Source organism: Tachyglossus aculeatus, chromosome 4, assembly GCF_015852505.1.
Source record: "Tachyglossus aculeatus isolate mTacAcu1 chromosome 4, mTacAcu1.pri, whole genome shotgun sequence".
Lineage (NCBI taxonomy): Eukaryota > Metazoa > Chordata > Mammalia > Monotremata > Tachyglossidae > Tachyglossus > Tachyglossus aculeatus.
The window spans coordinates 62,276,804-62,294,521 of record NC_052069.1 but is presented as its reverse complement, the minus strand read 5'-3'; the positions used below and the strand labels follow the sequence as shown (position 1 = coordinate 62,294,521).

General features: G+C 44.4%; 1 protein-coding gene across 2 annotated transcripts; it reads left to right on the top strand.

The window, feature by feature from the left end:
• The first annotated feature begins 1,665 nt into the window (after positions 1-1,665).
• Positions 1,666-16,492, top strand: TAF13 (TATA-box binding protein associated factor 13). 2 transcript variants are annotated; one of them, XM_038745494.1, is made up of 4 exons: positions 1,666-1,738; positions 7,896-7,974; positions 14,071-14,168; positions 15,753-16,492. In XM_038745494.1, the coding sequence occupies exons 1-4, from the start codon at positions 1,712-1,714 to the stop codon at positions 15,921-15,923; spliced, it is 375 nt and encodes a 124-aa protein (XP_038601422.1). In that variant the 5' UTR covers positions 1,666-1,711; the 3' UTR covers positions 15,924-16,492. The 2 variants fall into 2 exon arrangements, with proteins under 2 accessions (XP_038601422.1, XP_038601423.1); XM_038745495.1 differs by lacking the exon at positions 1,666-1,738 and adding an exon at positions 4,605-4,637.
• Positions 16,493-17,718: the final 1,226 nt, after the last annotated feature.

Genomic DNA, 17,718 nt, shown 5'->3' with positions numbered 1-17,718 from the left:
TTGCAATAGTAAGCGCTTAATAAATGCTATTATTATTATTATTATTATTATTATTATTATTTTATTATTACTATTATTATTCTCTGGTCCTCAGTTCCCTCATCTGGAAAATGAGGGTGAAGATTGTGAGCCCCACGTTGGACAACCTGATCACATTGTATCCCCCCAGTGCTTAGAACAGTGCTTCGCACATAGTAAGCGCTTAATAAATGCTATTATTATTATTATTCTTATTCTTATTATTCTTATTATTCTTATTCTTATTATTATTATTATTAAATGTTGTTATTATTATTATTATTATTATTATTATTATTATTATTATTATTATCCTCTGGTCCTCAGTTCCCCCATCTGGAAAATGAGGATGAAGATTGTGAGCCCCACGTTGGACAACCTGATCACATTGTATCCCCCCAGTGCTTAGAACAGTGCTTCGCACATAGTAAGCGCTTAATAAATGCTATTATTATTATTATTATTATTATTATTATTATTATTATTATTATTATTATTGTTCTCCGGGCCTCAGTTCCCTCATCTGTAAAATGAGGATGAAGACTGTGAGCCCCCCGTGGGACAACCTGATCACCCTGTAACCTTCCCAGGGCTTAGAACTGTGCTTTGCACATAGTAAGCGCTTAATAAATGCTATTATTATTATTATTATTATTATTATTATTCTCCGGGCCTCAGTTCCCTCATCTGTAAAATGAGGATGAAGACTGTGAGCCCCACGTGGGACAACCTGATCACCTTGTATCCTTCCCAGGGCTTAGAACTGTGCTTTGCACATAGTAAGCGCTTAATAAATGCTATTATTATTATTATTATTATTATTAGTATTATTATTATTATTATTCTCCGGGCCTCAGTTCCCTCATCTGTAAAATGAGGATGAAGACTGTGAGCCCCGCGTGGGACAACCTCATCACCTTGTAACCTTCCCAGGGCTTAGAACTGTGCTTTGCACATAGTAAGCGCTTAATAAATGCTATTATTATTATTATTATTATTATTATTATTATTATTATTATTATTATTATTATTATTATTATTATTATTATTATTATTCTCTGGTCCTCAGTTCCTTCATCTGGAAAATGAGGATGAAGATTGTGAGCCCCACGTTGGACAACCTGATCACATTGTATCCCCCCAGTGCTTAGAACAGTGCTTCGCACATAGTAAGCGCTTAATAAATGTTATTATTATTATTATTATTATTATTATTATTATTATTATTATTATTATTATTATTATTATTATTATTATTATTATTATTATTCTCCGGGCCTCAGTTCCCTCATCTGTAAAATGAGGATGAAGACTGTGAGCCCCCCCACCGTGGGACAACCTGATCACCTTGTAACCTTCCCAGGGCTTAGAACAGTGCTTTGCACATAGTAAGCGCTTAATAAATGCTATCATCATTATTATGATTGAATTATTATTATTATTATTATTATTATTATTATTATTATTATTATTATTATTATTATTATTAGAACACGCCCCCTGGCGCCTGAAGCTGGGCCGATCCCAGTGCGCAGGCGCGGTCCGCGCGGCCGCCGGCCCGGGGCCTCTGGGCGGAGAGGAAGCCCCGGCCTGGATTGTCACGCGGGGGCGGAGCGGAGCCCCCGGAAGTGACGACACCGGAAGTCCGGCGCTGCCCGGGCGGGAGCCATCGGGAGCGGAGGAGGAGGGCGTCATGGCGGACGAGGAGGAGGACCCCACGGTGAGGCGCTCGCTCGGTCGCTCCGTCTGTCCCGTCCACTCCATGCTGCCCCCTTGGACTTCCCAAGCGCTTAGTACAGTGTTCTGCACACAGGAAGCGCTCAATAAATACGGTTGGATGAATGAATGAGTGAATGAATGAATGAATGAATGATGGAGGACCGGAAGGAGGGACGGCCGGGCGGTCCGGTCCGATGGAATCCAGTCCGGTCCTTCCTTCCCTCCGGCCCTGCCACTCATTCCTTCCTTCCTTCATTCAATCCATCGTATTCAATAAATAATAATAATAATGATGGTATTTGTTAAGCGCTTACCATGTGCGTATTTGCATGTTTGTACATATTTATTACTCTATTAATTTATTTATTTTACCTGTCCATATCTATTCCATTTATTTTATTTTGTTAGTATGTTTGGTTTTGTTCCCTGTCTCCCCCTTTTAGACTGTGAGCCCACTGTAGGGCAGGGAAGTAAAATAAATAGTATAGTAAATATGTACAAGTAAAACAGAGTAATTCATTCACTCAGTCGTATTTATTGAGCTATTACTGTGTGCGGAGCACTGGACTAAGCGCTTGGGAAGTCCAAGTGGGCAACATCTAGAGGCGGTCCCTACCCGACAGCGGGCTCACAGGCTAGAAGGGGGAGACGGACAACAAAACAGATTAACAAAATAAAATAAATAGAATTCATTCATTCAGTCATATTTATTGAGCGCTTACTATGTGCAGAGCACTGGACTAAGCGCTTGGGAAGTCCAAGTTGGCAACATCTAGAGGCGGTCACTACCCAACAGCGGGCTCACAGGCTAGAAGGGGGAGACGGACAACAAAACAGATTAACAAAATAAAATAAATAGAATTCATTCATTCAGTCATATTTATTGAGCGCTTACTGTGTGCAGAGCACTGGGCTAAGCGCTTGGGAAGTCCAAGTTGGCAACATCTAGAGGCGGTCACTACCCAACAGCGGGCTCACAGGCTAGAAGGGGGAGACGGACAACAAAACAGATTAACAAAATAAAATAAATAGAATTCATTCATTCAGTCATATTTATTGAGCGCTTACTGTGTGCAGAGCACTGTGCTAAGCACTTGGGAAGTCCAAGTTGGCAACATCTAGAGACGGTCCCTACCCAACAGCGGGCTCACAGTCTAGAAGGGGGAGACAGACAACAAAACAAAGCATATTAACGAAGTAAAATAAATAGAATAGATATGTACAAGTAAAATAGAGTAATTCATTCATTCATTCAATCGTATTTATTGAGCAATTACTGTGTGCAGAGCATGTACTAAGCGCTTGGGAAGTACAAGTTGGCAACATCTAGAGACGGTCCCTACCCAACAGCGGGCTCACAGGCTAGAAGGGGGAGACAGACAGCAAAGCAAAACATATTAACAAAATAAAATAAATAGAATGCATTCATGCATTCAATCGTATTTATTGAGCGCTTACTGTGTGCAAAGCACTTGACTAAGCGCTTGGGAAGTCCAAGTTGGCAACGTATAGAGGCGGTCCCTACCCAACAGCGGGCTCACAGGCTAGAAGAGGAAGACTGACAACAAAACTAAACATATTAACAAAATAAAATAAATAGAATAGTAAAGATGTACAAGTAAAATACAGTAATTTATTAATTCATTCAATCATTTATTGAGCACTTACTGTGTGCAGAGCACTGTACTAAACGCTTGGGAAGTCCAAGTCGGCAACATCTAGAGGCGGTCCCTACCCAACAGCGGGCTCACAGTCTAGAAGGGGGAGACAGACAGCAAAACAAAACATATTAATAAAATAAAATAAATGGAATTCATTCATTCAGTCAGTCGTATTTATTGAGCGCTTACTGTTGCAGAGCACTGGACTAAGCGCTTGGGAAGTCCAAGTTGGCAACATATAGAGACGGTCCCTACCCAACAACGGGCTCACAGTCTAGGAGGGGGGAGACTGGCAACAAAACAAAACAAAACATATTAACAAAGTAAAATAAATAGAATAGTAAATACGTACAAGTAAAATAGAGTAATTTATTAATTAATTCATTCAATCATTTATTGAGCGCTTACTGTGTGCACAGCACTGTACTAAGCACCTTGGGAAGTACAAGTTGGTAACATATAGAGGCGGCCCCTACCCAACAGTGGGCTCACAGTCTAGAAGGGGGAGACAGACAGCAAAACAAAACATATTAACAAAATAAAATAAATAGAATTCATTCATTCAGTCAGTCGTATTTATTGAGCCCTTACTGTGTGCAGAGCACTGTACTAAGCGCATGGGACGTACAAGTTGGCAACATCTAGAGACGGTCCCTACCGAACAGCGGGCTCACAGTCTAGAAGGGGGAGACAGACAACAAAACATATAAACCAAATAAAATAAATAGAATAAATATGTACAAATAAAATAAATAAATAGAGTAATAAATACGTACAAACATCTATACATATATACAGGTGCTGTGGGGAGGGGAAGGAGGTAAGGCGGGGAGGGGATGAGGAGGGGGAGAGGAAGGAGGGGGCTCAGTCTGGGAAGGCCTCAGTGATGGCATTTCTTAAGCGCTTTCTCATTCAGTCGTATTTATTGAGCGCTTACTGTGTGCAGAGCACTGTCCTAAGCACTTGGGAAATACAAAAGTTGTAGCGTGGCTCAGTGGAAAGAGCCCGGGCTTTGGAGTCAGAGGTCATGGGTTCGAATCCCGACTCCGCCATTTGTCAGCTGTGTGATTGGGGGCAAGTCAGTTAATTATTTTTTATTTTTTTTTTTACACTGGTATGTACAATTCGTAGAATATTTGTTACTCATTGACTAGGTAGAGGTTATCTGTCTACAAGACTTTCTCCAAACAATGAAATTCTCCAATGCCCTGGTATGGGACAAGGAAGATTCAGATGCTGGTGGTATCAAATATTTCTTTCTGCATCAGATATTTAAGAGACATCTATAAGACTGTGTTGAAAATATAACTGAGACTTTGTCCCCTTGGCTGGGTCATCACAACACTATGTTAGGAAATGTTTGGACAGTGTTAACAGCCATTGGAAAACGTTTAGTGCATATTTATTATTCTTTTTATTTTGTTAATGACGTACATATAGCTTTAATTCTATTTGTTCTGATGATTTTGACACCTGTCTACATGTTTTGTTTTGTTGTCTGTCTCCCCCTTCTAGACTGTGAGCCCGCTGTTGGGTAGGAACCGCCTCTATATGTTGCCAACTTGGACTTCCCAAGCGCTTAGTACAGTGCTGTGCACACAGTGAGCACTCAATAAATACGATTGAATGAATGAATGAGTAATTTCTCTGGGCCTCAGTTCCCTCATCTGTAAAATAGGGATTAGGACTGTAAGCCTCCTGTGGGACAACCTGATCACCTTGTAATCTCCCCAGCGCTTAGAGCAGTGCTTTGCACATAGTAAGCGCTTAATAAATCCCATCATCATTATCATCAACATCTAGAGACGGCCCCTACCCAACAGCGGGCTCTGCAAAGCACTGTTCTAAGCGCGGGGGGAATACAAGGTGATTCATTCATTTCATTCCTTCATTCAGTCGTATTTATTGAGCACCTACTGTGTGCAGGGCACTGTACTAAGCGCTTGGGAAGTACAAGTTGGCAACATCTAGAGACGGTCCCTACCCAACAGTGGGCTCACAGTCTAAAAGGGGGAGACAGGGAACAAAACAAAACATGTGGACACGTGTCAAGTCGTCAGAATAAAGAGAAGTAGATGGACATCATTGAGAAAATAAGTAGAATAGTAAATTTGTACAAGTAAAACAAATAGAGTAATAAATCTGTACAAACATATACAGGTGCTGTGTGGGGAAGGAGGTAGGGCCGGGGGGATAGGGAGGGGGAAAGAAAAAAGGGGGCTCAGTCTGGGAAGGCCTCCTGGAGGAGGTGAGCTCTCAGTCGGGCTTTGAAGGGAGGTGATCAGGTTGTCCCACGGGGGGCTCACAGTCTTCATCCCCATTTGACAGATGAAGTCACTGAGGCTCAGAGAAGTGAATTGACTTGCCCAAGGCCACACAGCAGACGTGTGGCAGAGCCTGGATTAGAACCCATGACCTCCGACTCCCAAGCCCGGGCTCTTTCCACTGAACCACGCTGCTTCTCTAACCGAGATAATAATAATAATGACATTTATTAAGCGCTTACTATGGGCAAAGCACTGTTCTGAGCGCTGGGGAGGTTACAAGGTGATCAGGTTGTCCCACGGGGGGCTCCCAGTCTTCATCCCCATTTGACAGATGAGGTCACTGAGGCTCAGAGAAGTGAATTGGCTTGCCCAAAGTCACACAGCAGACGTGTGGCGGAGCCTGGATTAGAACCCATGACCTCCGACTCCCAAGCCCGGGCTCTTTCCACTGAACCACGCTGCTTCTCTAACCGAGATGATAATAATAATGATGACATTTATAAAGCGCTTACTATGTGCAAAGCACTGTTCTAAGCACTCGGGAGGTTACAAGGTGATCAGGTTGTCCCATGGTGGGGGCTCACAGTCTTCATCTTCATTTGACAGATGAGGGAATTGAGGCACGGAGAATAATAATAATAATAATAATAATAATAATGGCATTTATTAAGTGCTTAATATGTGCAAAGCACTGTTCTAAGCACTGGGGAGGTTACAAGGTGATTTTTTGTCCCACAGGGGGCTCACAGTCTTAATCCCCATTTTACAGATGAGGCAACTGAGGCACAGAGAAGTTAAGTGACTTGCCCAGAGTCACACAGCTGACAATTGGCGGAGCTGGGATTTGAACCCATGACCTCTGACTCCAAAGTCCGTGCTCTTTCCCACTGAGCCACGCTGCTTCTCATAGTGATGGTATTTGTTTAGCACTTACTATGTGCCAAGCACTGTTCTAAGCACTGGGGGGATACAAGGTGGTCAGGTTGTCCCACGGGGGGCTCACAATCTTAATCCCCATCTTCCAGATGAGGGAACTGAGGCCCAGAGAAGTGAAGTGACTTGCCCAAAGTCACCCAGCTGACAAGTGGCAGAGTCGGGATTAGAACCCATGACCTCTGACTCCAAAGCCCAGGCTCTTTCCACTGAGCCACGCCGCTTCTCTAATAATGATGGTATTTGTTGAGTGCTTACTATGTGCCAAGCACCGTGGAGGGGGGATACAAAGTAATCAGGTTGTCCCACTGGGGGCTCACAGTCTTCATCCCCATTTTCCAGATGAGGGAACTGAGGTTCAGAGAAATTAAGTGACTTGCCCAAAGTCACACAGCTGACAAGTCTAGAGATCTGTCCTAGACTTCTCGACTGTGAGCCCGCTGTTGGGTAGGGACCGTCTCTAGATGTTGCCGATTTGTACTTCCCAAGCGCTTAGTACAGTGCTCCGCACACAGTAAACGCTCAATCAATCAATCAATTGTATTTATTGAGCGCTTACTATGTGTAGAGCACTGTACTAAGCGCTTGGGAAGTACAAATTGGCAACATGTAGAGGCAGTCCCTACCCAACAGTGGGCTCACAGTCTAAAAGGGGGAGACAGAGGGCAAAACCAAACATACTAACAAAATAAAAAAAATAGGATAGATATGTACAAGTAAAATAAATAAATAAATAAATAGAGTGATAAACATGTACAAATATGTATACATATATACAGGTGCTGTGGGGAAGGGAAGGAGGTAAGATGGGGGGGATGGACGCTCAATAAATGTGATTGAATGAATGAATGGACGATAACCTCTGCATTGGAAGGAAACGTGTCGGTTAACTCTCGTCTTCTGTTCATTCATTCAACCGTATTTATTGAGCGCCTACTGTGCGCAGAGCACTGGACTAAGCGCTTGGGAAGTCCAAGTCGGCAACATCTAGAGACGGTCCCTACCCAACAGCGGGCTCACGGTCTAGAAGGGGGAGACAGACAACAAAACAGATTAACAAAATAAAATAAATAGAATAAATATGTACAAGTAAAATAAATAAATAAATAGAGCAATAAATATGTACAGGTGCTGTGGGGAGGGGAAGGAGGGGGCTCAGTGTGGGAAGGCCTCCTGGAGGAGGGATTCTACCCTCCCAAATGCTTAGTTGAGTGCTCTGAATGTAGTAAGCGCTCCATAAATACCGCTGATTGATAAAGCAACCGCCTGTCCTTTTCTCCCCCCTCTTGCGTGCCAGTTTGAAGAAGACAGTGAAGAAGCCGGAGGGGGAGCGGACGGCGGGCAGGGGAAAAGGAAAAGACTCTTCTCCAAAGAACGTAAGTTTCTGTGGCATTTACGAGTTCCCTCGTTGACTGCAGGGCGCGGCAAGACCCGGCGTAATAGTGATGGTATTTGTTAAGCGCTTACTATAGCAGTCAATCGTATGTATTGAGCGCTTACTGTGTGCAGAGCACTGTACTAAGCGCTTGGGAAGTACAAGTTGGCTTGCTATATGTGAGAAGCATATGTAGAGAAGCAGCGGGGCTCAGGCCGTCCCCCGCCCGAGGACACCGAGCATCACTGCACTCACCCCTCGAAGCCACCTCCACTCTGTCCAAGTAGCCAGCTGGGATCAATCAATCAATCAATCGTATTTATTGAGCGCTTACCGTGTGCAGAGCACTGGACTAAGCGCTTGGGAAGTCCAAGTTGGCAACACCTAGAGACGGCCCCTACCCAACAGCGGGCTCACAGGCTAGAAGGGGGAGACAGGGAACAAAACCAAACGTATTAACAAAATAAGATAAATAGAAGAGATAGGTACAAGTAAAATAAATCAATAAATAGAGTAATAAATAGGTACCTACATATATATTGAGAAGCAGCGTGGCTCAGTGGAAGGAGTCCGGGCTTTGGAGTCAGAGGTCACGGGTTCAAATCCCGGCTCCTCCACTTGTCAGCTGGGTGACTTTGGGCAAGTCACTTCACTTCTCTGGGCCTCGGTTCCCTCATCTGGAAAATGGGGATGAAGACTGGGAGCCCCCCGCCCCCCCTGGGACAACCTGGTCACCTTGTAACCCCCCCAGCGCTTAGAACAGTGCTTTGCACATAGTAAGCGCTTAATAAATTCTAGTTATTTTATTTTGTTAGTATGTTTGGTTTTGTCTCCCCCTTTTAGACTGTGAGCCCACTGTTGGGTAGGGACTGTCTCTAGATGTTGCCAATTTGTACTTCCCAAGCGCTTAGTACAGTGCTCTGCACACAGTAAGCGCTCAATAAATACGATTGATGATGATGATGATGATGATGATGAATAAATGCTATCATTATTATTATTATTATTATTATACAGGAGCTGTGGGGAAGAGAAGGAGGTAAGGTGGGGGGGATGGAGAGGGGGAAGAGGGGGAACGTGGGACATTGGGTCCCCCTGCTTCCACTCCCCCCCACATAAGCGACCTTCTTTAAGGAGCCCCCCAAGTCCGGACCTGACTGATTCCCCCTCTCCCTCCCCCGAGAAAAAGGCCCTTTTTATCCCCGAGTTACTTTAACAACATCCTCATTCGCACCTAGTCAGCCCACCCATGCTGTTTGGCTGTTCCCTCCTCTCCCCAGGCATCTCCGCTCCCTTGACCCCCCCACCCCGCTTAATCAATCAATCAATCAATCGTATTTATTGAGCGCTTACTGTGTGCAGAGCACTGGACTAAGCGCTTGGGAAGTACAAGTTGGCAACAGATAGAGACGGTCCCTACCCAACGGTGGGCTCACGGTCTAAAAGGGGGAGACAGACAACAAAACCAAACATACTAACAAAATAAAATAAATAGAATAGATATGTCCATGTAAAATAAATAAATAAATAGAGTAATAAATATGTACAAACATATATCCATATATACAGGTGCTGTGGGGAAGGGAAGGAGGTAAGATGGGGGGGATGGAGAGGGGGGCGAGGGAGAGAGGTCCCACCCTACTCCAGAACTGCCATCCATAGGACTCCATCCTCCACCACCTCGGAGACATGTTTGCCAAGAGCCCCTGGACTCTCTTTGCCATTCACCTCTTTTGATTTGATTTGATCAATCAATCAATCAATCAGTCGTATTTATTGAGCGCTTACTGTGTGCAGAGCACTGGACTAAGCGCTTGGGAAGTACAAGTTGGCAGCATATTAATTATATTGACGTGAACCCCTAAGAAAGGGAGAATGCTTCCTCCATGAAGTTTACTGAAATGTAATCAGTCAATCAATCAATCAATCAATTGTATTTATTGAGCGCTTACTGTGTGCAGAGCCCTGGACTAAGCGCTTGGGAAGTACAAGTTGGCAGCATATTAATTATATTGACGTGAACCCCTAAGAAAGGGAGAATGCTTCCTCCATGAAGTTTACTGAAATGTAATCAGTCAATCAATCAATCAATTGTATTTATTGAGCGCTTACTGTGTGCAGAGCCCTGGACTAAGCGCTTGGGAAGTACAAGTTGGCAACATATTAATTATATTGACGTGAACCCCTAAGAAAGGGAGAATGCTTCCTCCATGAAGTTTACTGAAATGTAATCAGTCAATCAATCAATCAATCGTATTTATTGAGCACTTACTGTGTGCAGAGCCCTGGACTAAGCGCTTGGGAAGTACAAGTTGGCAACATATTAATTATATTGACGTGAACCCCTAAGAAAGGGAGAATGCTTCCTCCATGAAGTTTACTGAAATGTAATCAATCAATCAATCAGTCATATTTATTGAGCGCTTACTGTGTGCAGAGCACTGGACTAAGCGCTTGGGAAGTCCCAAGTTGGTACCATATAGAGACGGTCCCTACTCAGCGGCGGGCTCACAGTCTAGGAGGGGGAGACAGAGAACAAAACAAAACAGATTAACAAAACAAAATAAATAGAATAGATATGTACAAGTAAAATAAATAAATAAATAGAGTAATAAATACTTACAATTTGACTGACTTACGGACAGTTCATCCTTCTGCTTTGAGCATCACCTGCCTATTTTGTGGTCGCTTCTGCGTGTTAATTGTTAACTGCTCTCTGTGATATCTGCTTATTTTATTATTCCCATCGAATGTAAATAATAATAGCATTTATTAAGCACTTACTCTGTGCAAATCACTGTTCTAAGCGCTGGGGAGGTTACAAGGTGATCAGGTTGTCCCACAGGGGGCTCACAGACTTCATCCCCATTGTAAAGATGAGGGAACTGAGGCCCAGAGAAGTGAAGTGACTTGCCCCAAGTCACAGAGCTGACAATTGGCAGAGCCGGGATTCGAACCCATGACCTCTGACTCCAAAGCCCGGGCTCTTTCCACTGAGCCACGCTGCTTCTCTACATTAATTGTTAATGTCTCAGTGATGTCGTCACCTGCTTATTTTACTGCCATCGCATGTGAATTGCTAACTGCTCTCTGTGATGTCATCTGCTTATTTTTTGCCATCGCATATTCATTGTTATCTGCTCTCTGTGATATCATCGTCTGCTTATTTTATTATCGCCATAGCATGTGAATTGTTAACTACTCTCTGTGATGTCATCACCTACGTGTTTTATTATTGCTACTGCATGTTAATTAACTACCCACTGTGCTGTCATTTACCTTGCTGACCTCACCATGAACTATCCATTCCCCTGTTCCCAACTGCCCTTCCCATTCCTCACCTTCCCCTTCCCCTCTCCCACCCAGCTCTTTCCCTCTCTTTCTCCCTCCCTCCCCCTTCCCCAGAATCCCTCTAAATGGCACTAAATGGTATCCTGGCTACCTAGTGGCCTAAAAACTCCTTCCAATCAATCAATCTATCAATCAATTGTATTTATTGAGCGCTTACTGTGTGCAGAGCACTGTACTAAGCGCTTGGGAAGTACAAGTTGGCAACATATAGAGACGGTCCCTACTCATAAGTGGGCTCACAGTCTAGAAGGGGAAGATAGGGAACAAAACCAAACATATTAACAAAATAAAATAAATAGAATAGATATGTACAAGTAAAATAAATAAATAGAGTAATAAACATGTACAAACATATACATATATGCAGGTGCTGTGGGGAAGGGAAGGAGGTAAGACGGGGGGATGGAGAGGGGGACGAGGGGGAGAGGAAGGAGGGGGCTCAGTGTGGGAAGGCCTCCTGGAGGAGGTGAGCTCTCAGGAGGGCCTTGAAGGGAGGAAGAGAGCGAGCTTGGCGGATGGGCAGAGGTTGCGGGCCTGTGAGACGGGAAGGATGGTAGTGCCGTCAACAGTGATGGGAAAGTCAGGGAGAGGGCAGGGTTTGGGAGGGAAGACAAGGAGTTCAGTCTTGGACATGTTGAGTTTTAGGTGGCGGGCAGACATCCAGATGGAGACGTCCTGAAGGCAGGAGGAGATGCGAGCCTGGAGAGAGGGGGAGAGAGCAGGGGCAGAGATGTAGATCTGGGTGTCTTCAGCGTAGAGATGATAGTTGAAGCCGTGGGAGCGAATGAGGTCACCAAGGGAGTGAGTGTAGATCGAGAACAGAAGGGGACCAAGAACTGACCCTTGAGGAACCCCTACAGTAAGGGGATGGGAGGGGGAGGAGGAGCCCGCAAAAGAGACTGAGAATGAACGGCCGGAGAGATAAGAGGAGAACCAGGAGAGGACGGAGTCTGTGAAGCCAAGGTTGGAGAGCGTGTTGAGGAGAACAACAACAGAACCGTAGATGTAGGAACTCCTCCCTTCCAACCCCCTCCCTCCCTTTCTCCCCGCCACCGCATCCCAGTTCTCCTTTCTCATCACCACCCGTCTTCCCCCTCTCCCCGCCCAGGCCCCCGCCAACTCATCCCCATCCAAACCCTCCCCACCCCTCGCATCCTTCCCCGTCCTTCCCCTCCCTCCACAGCTGCTGCCATGTGTGGCCTTTGGAAGCCCCGCTCCATTATAGGTAAGCTCCCTTTCATCCTGAACCTGTTCCTTTCCAGCTCTCTCCTCCTCTTCTTCCCCCGCTTCTCTAGCCCAGCCCGCACCCTCCGCTTCTGGGCCTCGTTGACTCATTCAATCGTATTTATTCTCACCCGTCCCACCGTCAACCCCCGACCCACGTCCTCTCCCTGTCCTGGAATGCCCTCCCTCCGCACATCTGCCAAGCTAGCTCTCTTCCTCCCTTCAAAGCCCTACTGAGAGCTCACCTCCTCCAGGAGGCCTTCCCAGGTTGAGCCCCCTTTTTCCTCTCCTCCTCCCCATCCCCCCGGCCCTACCTCCTTCCCCTCCCCACAGCACCTGTATATATGTTTGTACAGATTTATTACTCTATTTTACCTGTGCATATTTACTATTCTATTCCTTTTGTTAATGATGTGCATTTAGCTTTAATTCTGTTCGTTCTGACGACTTGACACCTGTCCACATGTTTTGTTTCGTTGTCCGTCTCCCCCTTCTAGACTGTGAGCCCGTTGTTAGGTAGGGACCATCTCTATATGTTGCCAACTTGTACTTCCCAGGAGTTTAGTACAGTGCTCTGCACACAGTAAGCACTCAATAAATGTGATTGAATGGATGAATGAATGAAAAAGCATGTGTTTGGGAGTCAGAGGTCATGGGTTCTAATTCCGGCTCCGCCCCTTGTCAGCTGTGTGATTTTGGGCAAGTCACTTCACTTCTCTGGGCCTCAGTTACCTCATCTGTAAAATGGGGGTTAAAGACTTTGAGCCCCACTTGGGACAACCAGATTGCCTTGTATCTCCCCCAGCGCTTAGAACAGTGCTTGGCACATAGTAGGCGCTTAACAAATATCATCATCATCGTATGCCAGGCATCGTTCTAAGCACAGGGTTAGATACAAGGTAATCGGGTTGGGCAGTCCCTGACAAAGGGTTCACAGCCTTAATCCCCATTTTACAGATGAGGGAACTGAGGCACAGAGAAGTTTAGTGACTTGCCCAAACTCACACAGCAGATGCTGATGTCTGTGTACTTGTAAGCGCTCAAGAAATATGATTGAATGAATGAATATACTTGTATTGATGTCTCCCCCCCCGCCACATCCTCTAGAATGGGAGCTCGTTGTGGGCAGGGATGGTCTCTATTGCTGTATTGTACTTTCACAAGTGCTTAGCACAGTGCTGTGCGCACAGTAAGCACTCAGTAAATACAATTGAATGAATGACATGGCAGAGCCGGGATTAGAACCCATATCCTTCTATCTCCCAGACAGTTGCTCTATCCAATAATTGAAATGCAATGCAATAAAAGGAACCCGCCTTTACGTAGTACTTTGAAATGAAATGGAACATTTACGCAGAAACATTTCATACGTGGAAGGTGCTTTGTCCCCTTTCGCTTCCAACCTCAAATACCAATTTAAATTTTCATCTCTATAAGGTTAACCCCCAACTCCAGTTCGAAGAATTTAGGGGACAAAGCGGTATCTGTTCAAATGTGATTTTTTTTTTTTTTTCCCTCCCAGTGAGATGTATGATGTATGGATTTGGAGATGACCAGAACCCTTACACAGAGTCGGTTGATATTCTGGAAGATCTCGTCATAGAGTTTATCACTGAAATGGTGAGATTTCTCCAGTGTTTATCGTGCTGAATTGTGGTTGCCCTCTGGAGCACTGAACTTTGTGAAACTAACACTATCAGTGCCCTGTTTGCAAATATTGTCAATCAGTGATATTCGAGTGCTTAGTGTACGCGACACATTGTATTAGGCACTTGGGAGAAAATGGAGATCGAAGATGTGATTCCCATCCTCAGAGGGATTACAATCTAGCTGTGCAGACAGATATTACAAGAAGGGGGTGCAACCGGATAAAAAGATCTGGACAGAAGTGTAGACAGATATTACAAGAAGGGGGTGCAACCGGATAAAAAGATCTGGACAGAAGTGTAGACAGATATTACAAGAAGGGGGTGCAACCGGATAAAAAGATCTGGACAGAAGTGTAGACAGATATTACAAGAAGGGGGTGCAACCGGATAAAAAGATCTGGACAGAAGTGTAGACAGATATTACAAGAAGGGGGTGCAACCGGATAAAAAGATCTGGACAGAAGTGTAGACAGATATTACAAGAAGGGGGTGCAACCGGATAAAAAGATCTGGACATAAGCGTAGACAGATATTACAAGAAGGGGGTGCAGCCGGATAAAAAGATCTGGTCATAAGTGTAGACAGATATTACGAGAAGGGGGTGCAACCAGATAAAAAGATCTGGACAGAAGTGTAGACAGATATTACAAGAAGGGGATGCAACCGGATAAAAAGATCTGGACTTAAGTGTTTAGTGGGAAAGCACCCAAGTGCTTAGGGTTAAAGACGCAAGTGCGATGATAATAAAGAAGGGAGGGAAAACAGTGAAGCAGCGTGGCTCAGTGGAAAGAGCCCGGGCTCGGGAGTCAGAGGTCATGGGTTCGAATCCCGGCTCCCCCACATGTCTGCTGTGTGGCCTTGGACAAGTCACTTCACTTCTCTGAGCCTCAGTTACCTCATCTGTAAAATGGTGATTCAGACTGTGAGCCTTACGTGGGACAACCTGATCGCCTCGTATCCTCCCCAGCGCTTTGCACAGAGTAAGCACTTAACAAATGCCATCATTGGTATTATTAAACAGTGGGGAGATGAGAGGTCAGTCGGGGAATCTGGAGGCGATATGATCTTAGTAGGAGTTTGAAGATGGGGCTAGTGGTGTTCCTACTGGATATGAAGTGGGGGAGAGGTCCAGGCAGGAGGGTATGAGCAAGCGAGAGAGACCGGAGTGAAGAAAGTGAGTTGGGCGATGGGAATGTTTAGGGATCACGGGGGAAAGGCATCTTACCTCCTTCCCTTCCCCACAGCACCTGTATATATGTATATATGGTTGTACATATTTATTACTCTATTTATTTATTTATTTATTTTACTTGTACATATCTATCCTATTTATTTTATTTTGTTGGTATGTTTGGTTTTGTTCTCTGTCTCCCCCTTTTAGACTGTGAGCCCACTGTTGGGTAGGGACCGTCTCTATGTGTTGCCAATTTGTACTTCCCAAGCGCTTAGTACAGTGCTCTGCACATAGTAAGCGCTCAATAAGTACGATTGATGATGATGATGATGATGACATATTTTTCAGCTAGCTTGACCTTGTCGCGTTTCCTCGTAACAGACGCACAAAGCGATGTCGATCGGACGCCAAGGTCGTGTGCAGGTTGAAGATATCGTCTTCTTGATCCGTAAGGACCCGAGGAAGTTTGCCAGGGTGAAAGACTTGCTTACGATGAACGAAGAGCTCAAACGAGCCAGAAAAGCTTTTGATGAAGCAAATTACGGATCTTGACGTTTCTGTAGTCTGCTGAACGGCCTTTTCCTTAGAGCCGTGGCGTGTACGTATACTCTCCATTTTGCTAAAAATGCCTGGCCCCGAAATAAAGTAGCCAGACAAACACAGAACTGCAGCAGTATAGAAGGAAGGTGGATCATAAACTCAAGCTTTCAGGCTTTATTCTGACTTTCTAAATTTTAGACCTGCTTTCTGGGCCCGTAATTGTCCTTTATTTCCTGGACGTGAAAGGTTCACGGATGTTTTAATAACGTTAGGGTAGCGCATCTCCTTTGACCCAGCATTCTCTTTTGGTGCTGATGTGTTTTGCTTCTAAGTGGTGATTTCGGACTTGAGTGAGAATTTTAAGTCGTCGCATGTATTTCTTCGCTGCTCCCATATACGCTGGGCCCAAGAGGATGCACTCAGGAGAACTTTTCCTTTGCGATGGCCTCCTTTCTCCTTTCTAATAAACAACCCTAGGTACTTTTAACTTGCCCAAAGCGTCCTCCAAATTCATTTTCTAAATATGCCAGTTGGCTAGTCCTTCGTTTGGTTCACCTCGGTTAGGCCCGGAGATCTCATGTTCTGTTTGGGTTAGCGTTCAAACTACGGCCTACACTTCGATTTTCCTTACCATTATCTCACGGTTCAGTCAGTCAGTGGTATTTATTGAGCACTTACTTTGTGTAGCATGTCTGGAAGAGTTCAGTACAACAGAGTTGGTAGACACATTCCTTGCCCACAAAGGAGGTACAGTGCCTAGCAAGGGGAATCATGATTTTTAGTATAAAGGTGCTAGAGCTATCTTTGACTGCAGGTCTATAAAGCCTTCCTAGTCGGGGAGAATTATTTGTGCCCGTGGAGATTGTTCTGCAGTTGTATATGCAGTGTCTGAGCCCCCTTATTCGGTCTGTGACTTGGGGGAATTTAATTTATCCGCAAGGTCCCAGAAAAATTGGGAATTTAATTTATCTGCAAGGTCCCAGAAAAAAATAGGGAAGTTTATTTAATCTGTCCGCAAGCTCCCCGAAAAACACCTGCTTAGGGATTTACTTTTTTATAGTAAACCATCTCTGTATTGCATAAGTCAGCGATCCGAAAGGCTAATTATCTCTTGTGGTGTAATAAAATGATTTTGCGTAATTTTCTTTCCCCAGTTTTAGAAGTGATTTATCACTAATGAGGATTGAATCGGTTGTAAAATTTCGTACGCAAGCCTAAAAAACCCTCCCCCGCTTTTTGTTTGTCGGTAGTTGGGTCTGTGCATGCCGGATTTTAGACAAGCCATTTGCACAAAGGAGATTTTGAGAGGGAGTTTTGATTGTGCTCTCCCAAGCGCTTAGTACAGTGCTGTGCGAATAGTGTGCGTTTAGTACGTACCACTGATTTTGCGAGTCGTAAAAGTGCTATAATTTAGTCCCCATTGGCAGAATAAAAAGCTCGTTGGGATATCTTTATCAATGGTGTTTGAGCACTGTACTAAGTAAGCTCTTGGGAGAGTGCAGTACAAGAAATTTTTTAGGAAGATTTTTCTGGGAGAGTGCAGTACAATAAATTTTTTAGGAAGATTTTCCTGGGAGAGTGCAGTACAAGAAATTTTTTAGGAAGATTTTTCTGATATTTATGTTGTGAAAATGCTTACTTGGGTAGATACATTGGACTGTATGTGCTGCTATTGTTTTCCTGAATATACAGTTGTGTGGGTTTGGGTATATTCCGTGTCTAAAATTTCCTGCACTTCATAGTTTATCCATTCTGAGCATTGAAATACCATCTGAGGGGAATCATCGAAATCTTTTTTGTGAAGTCT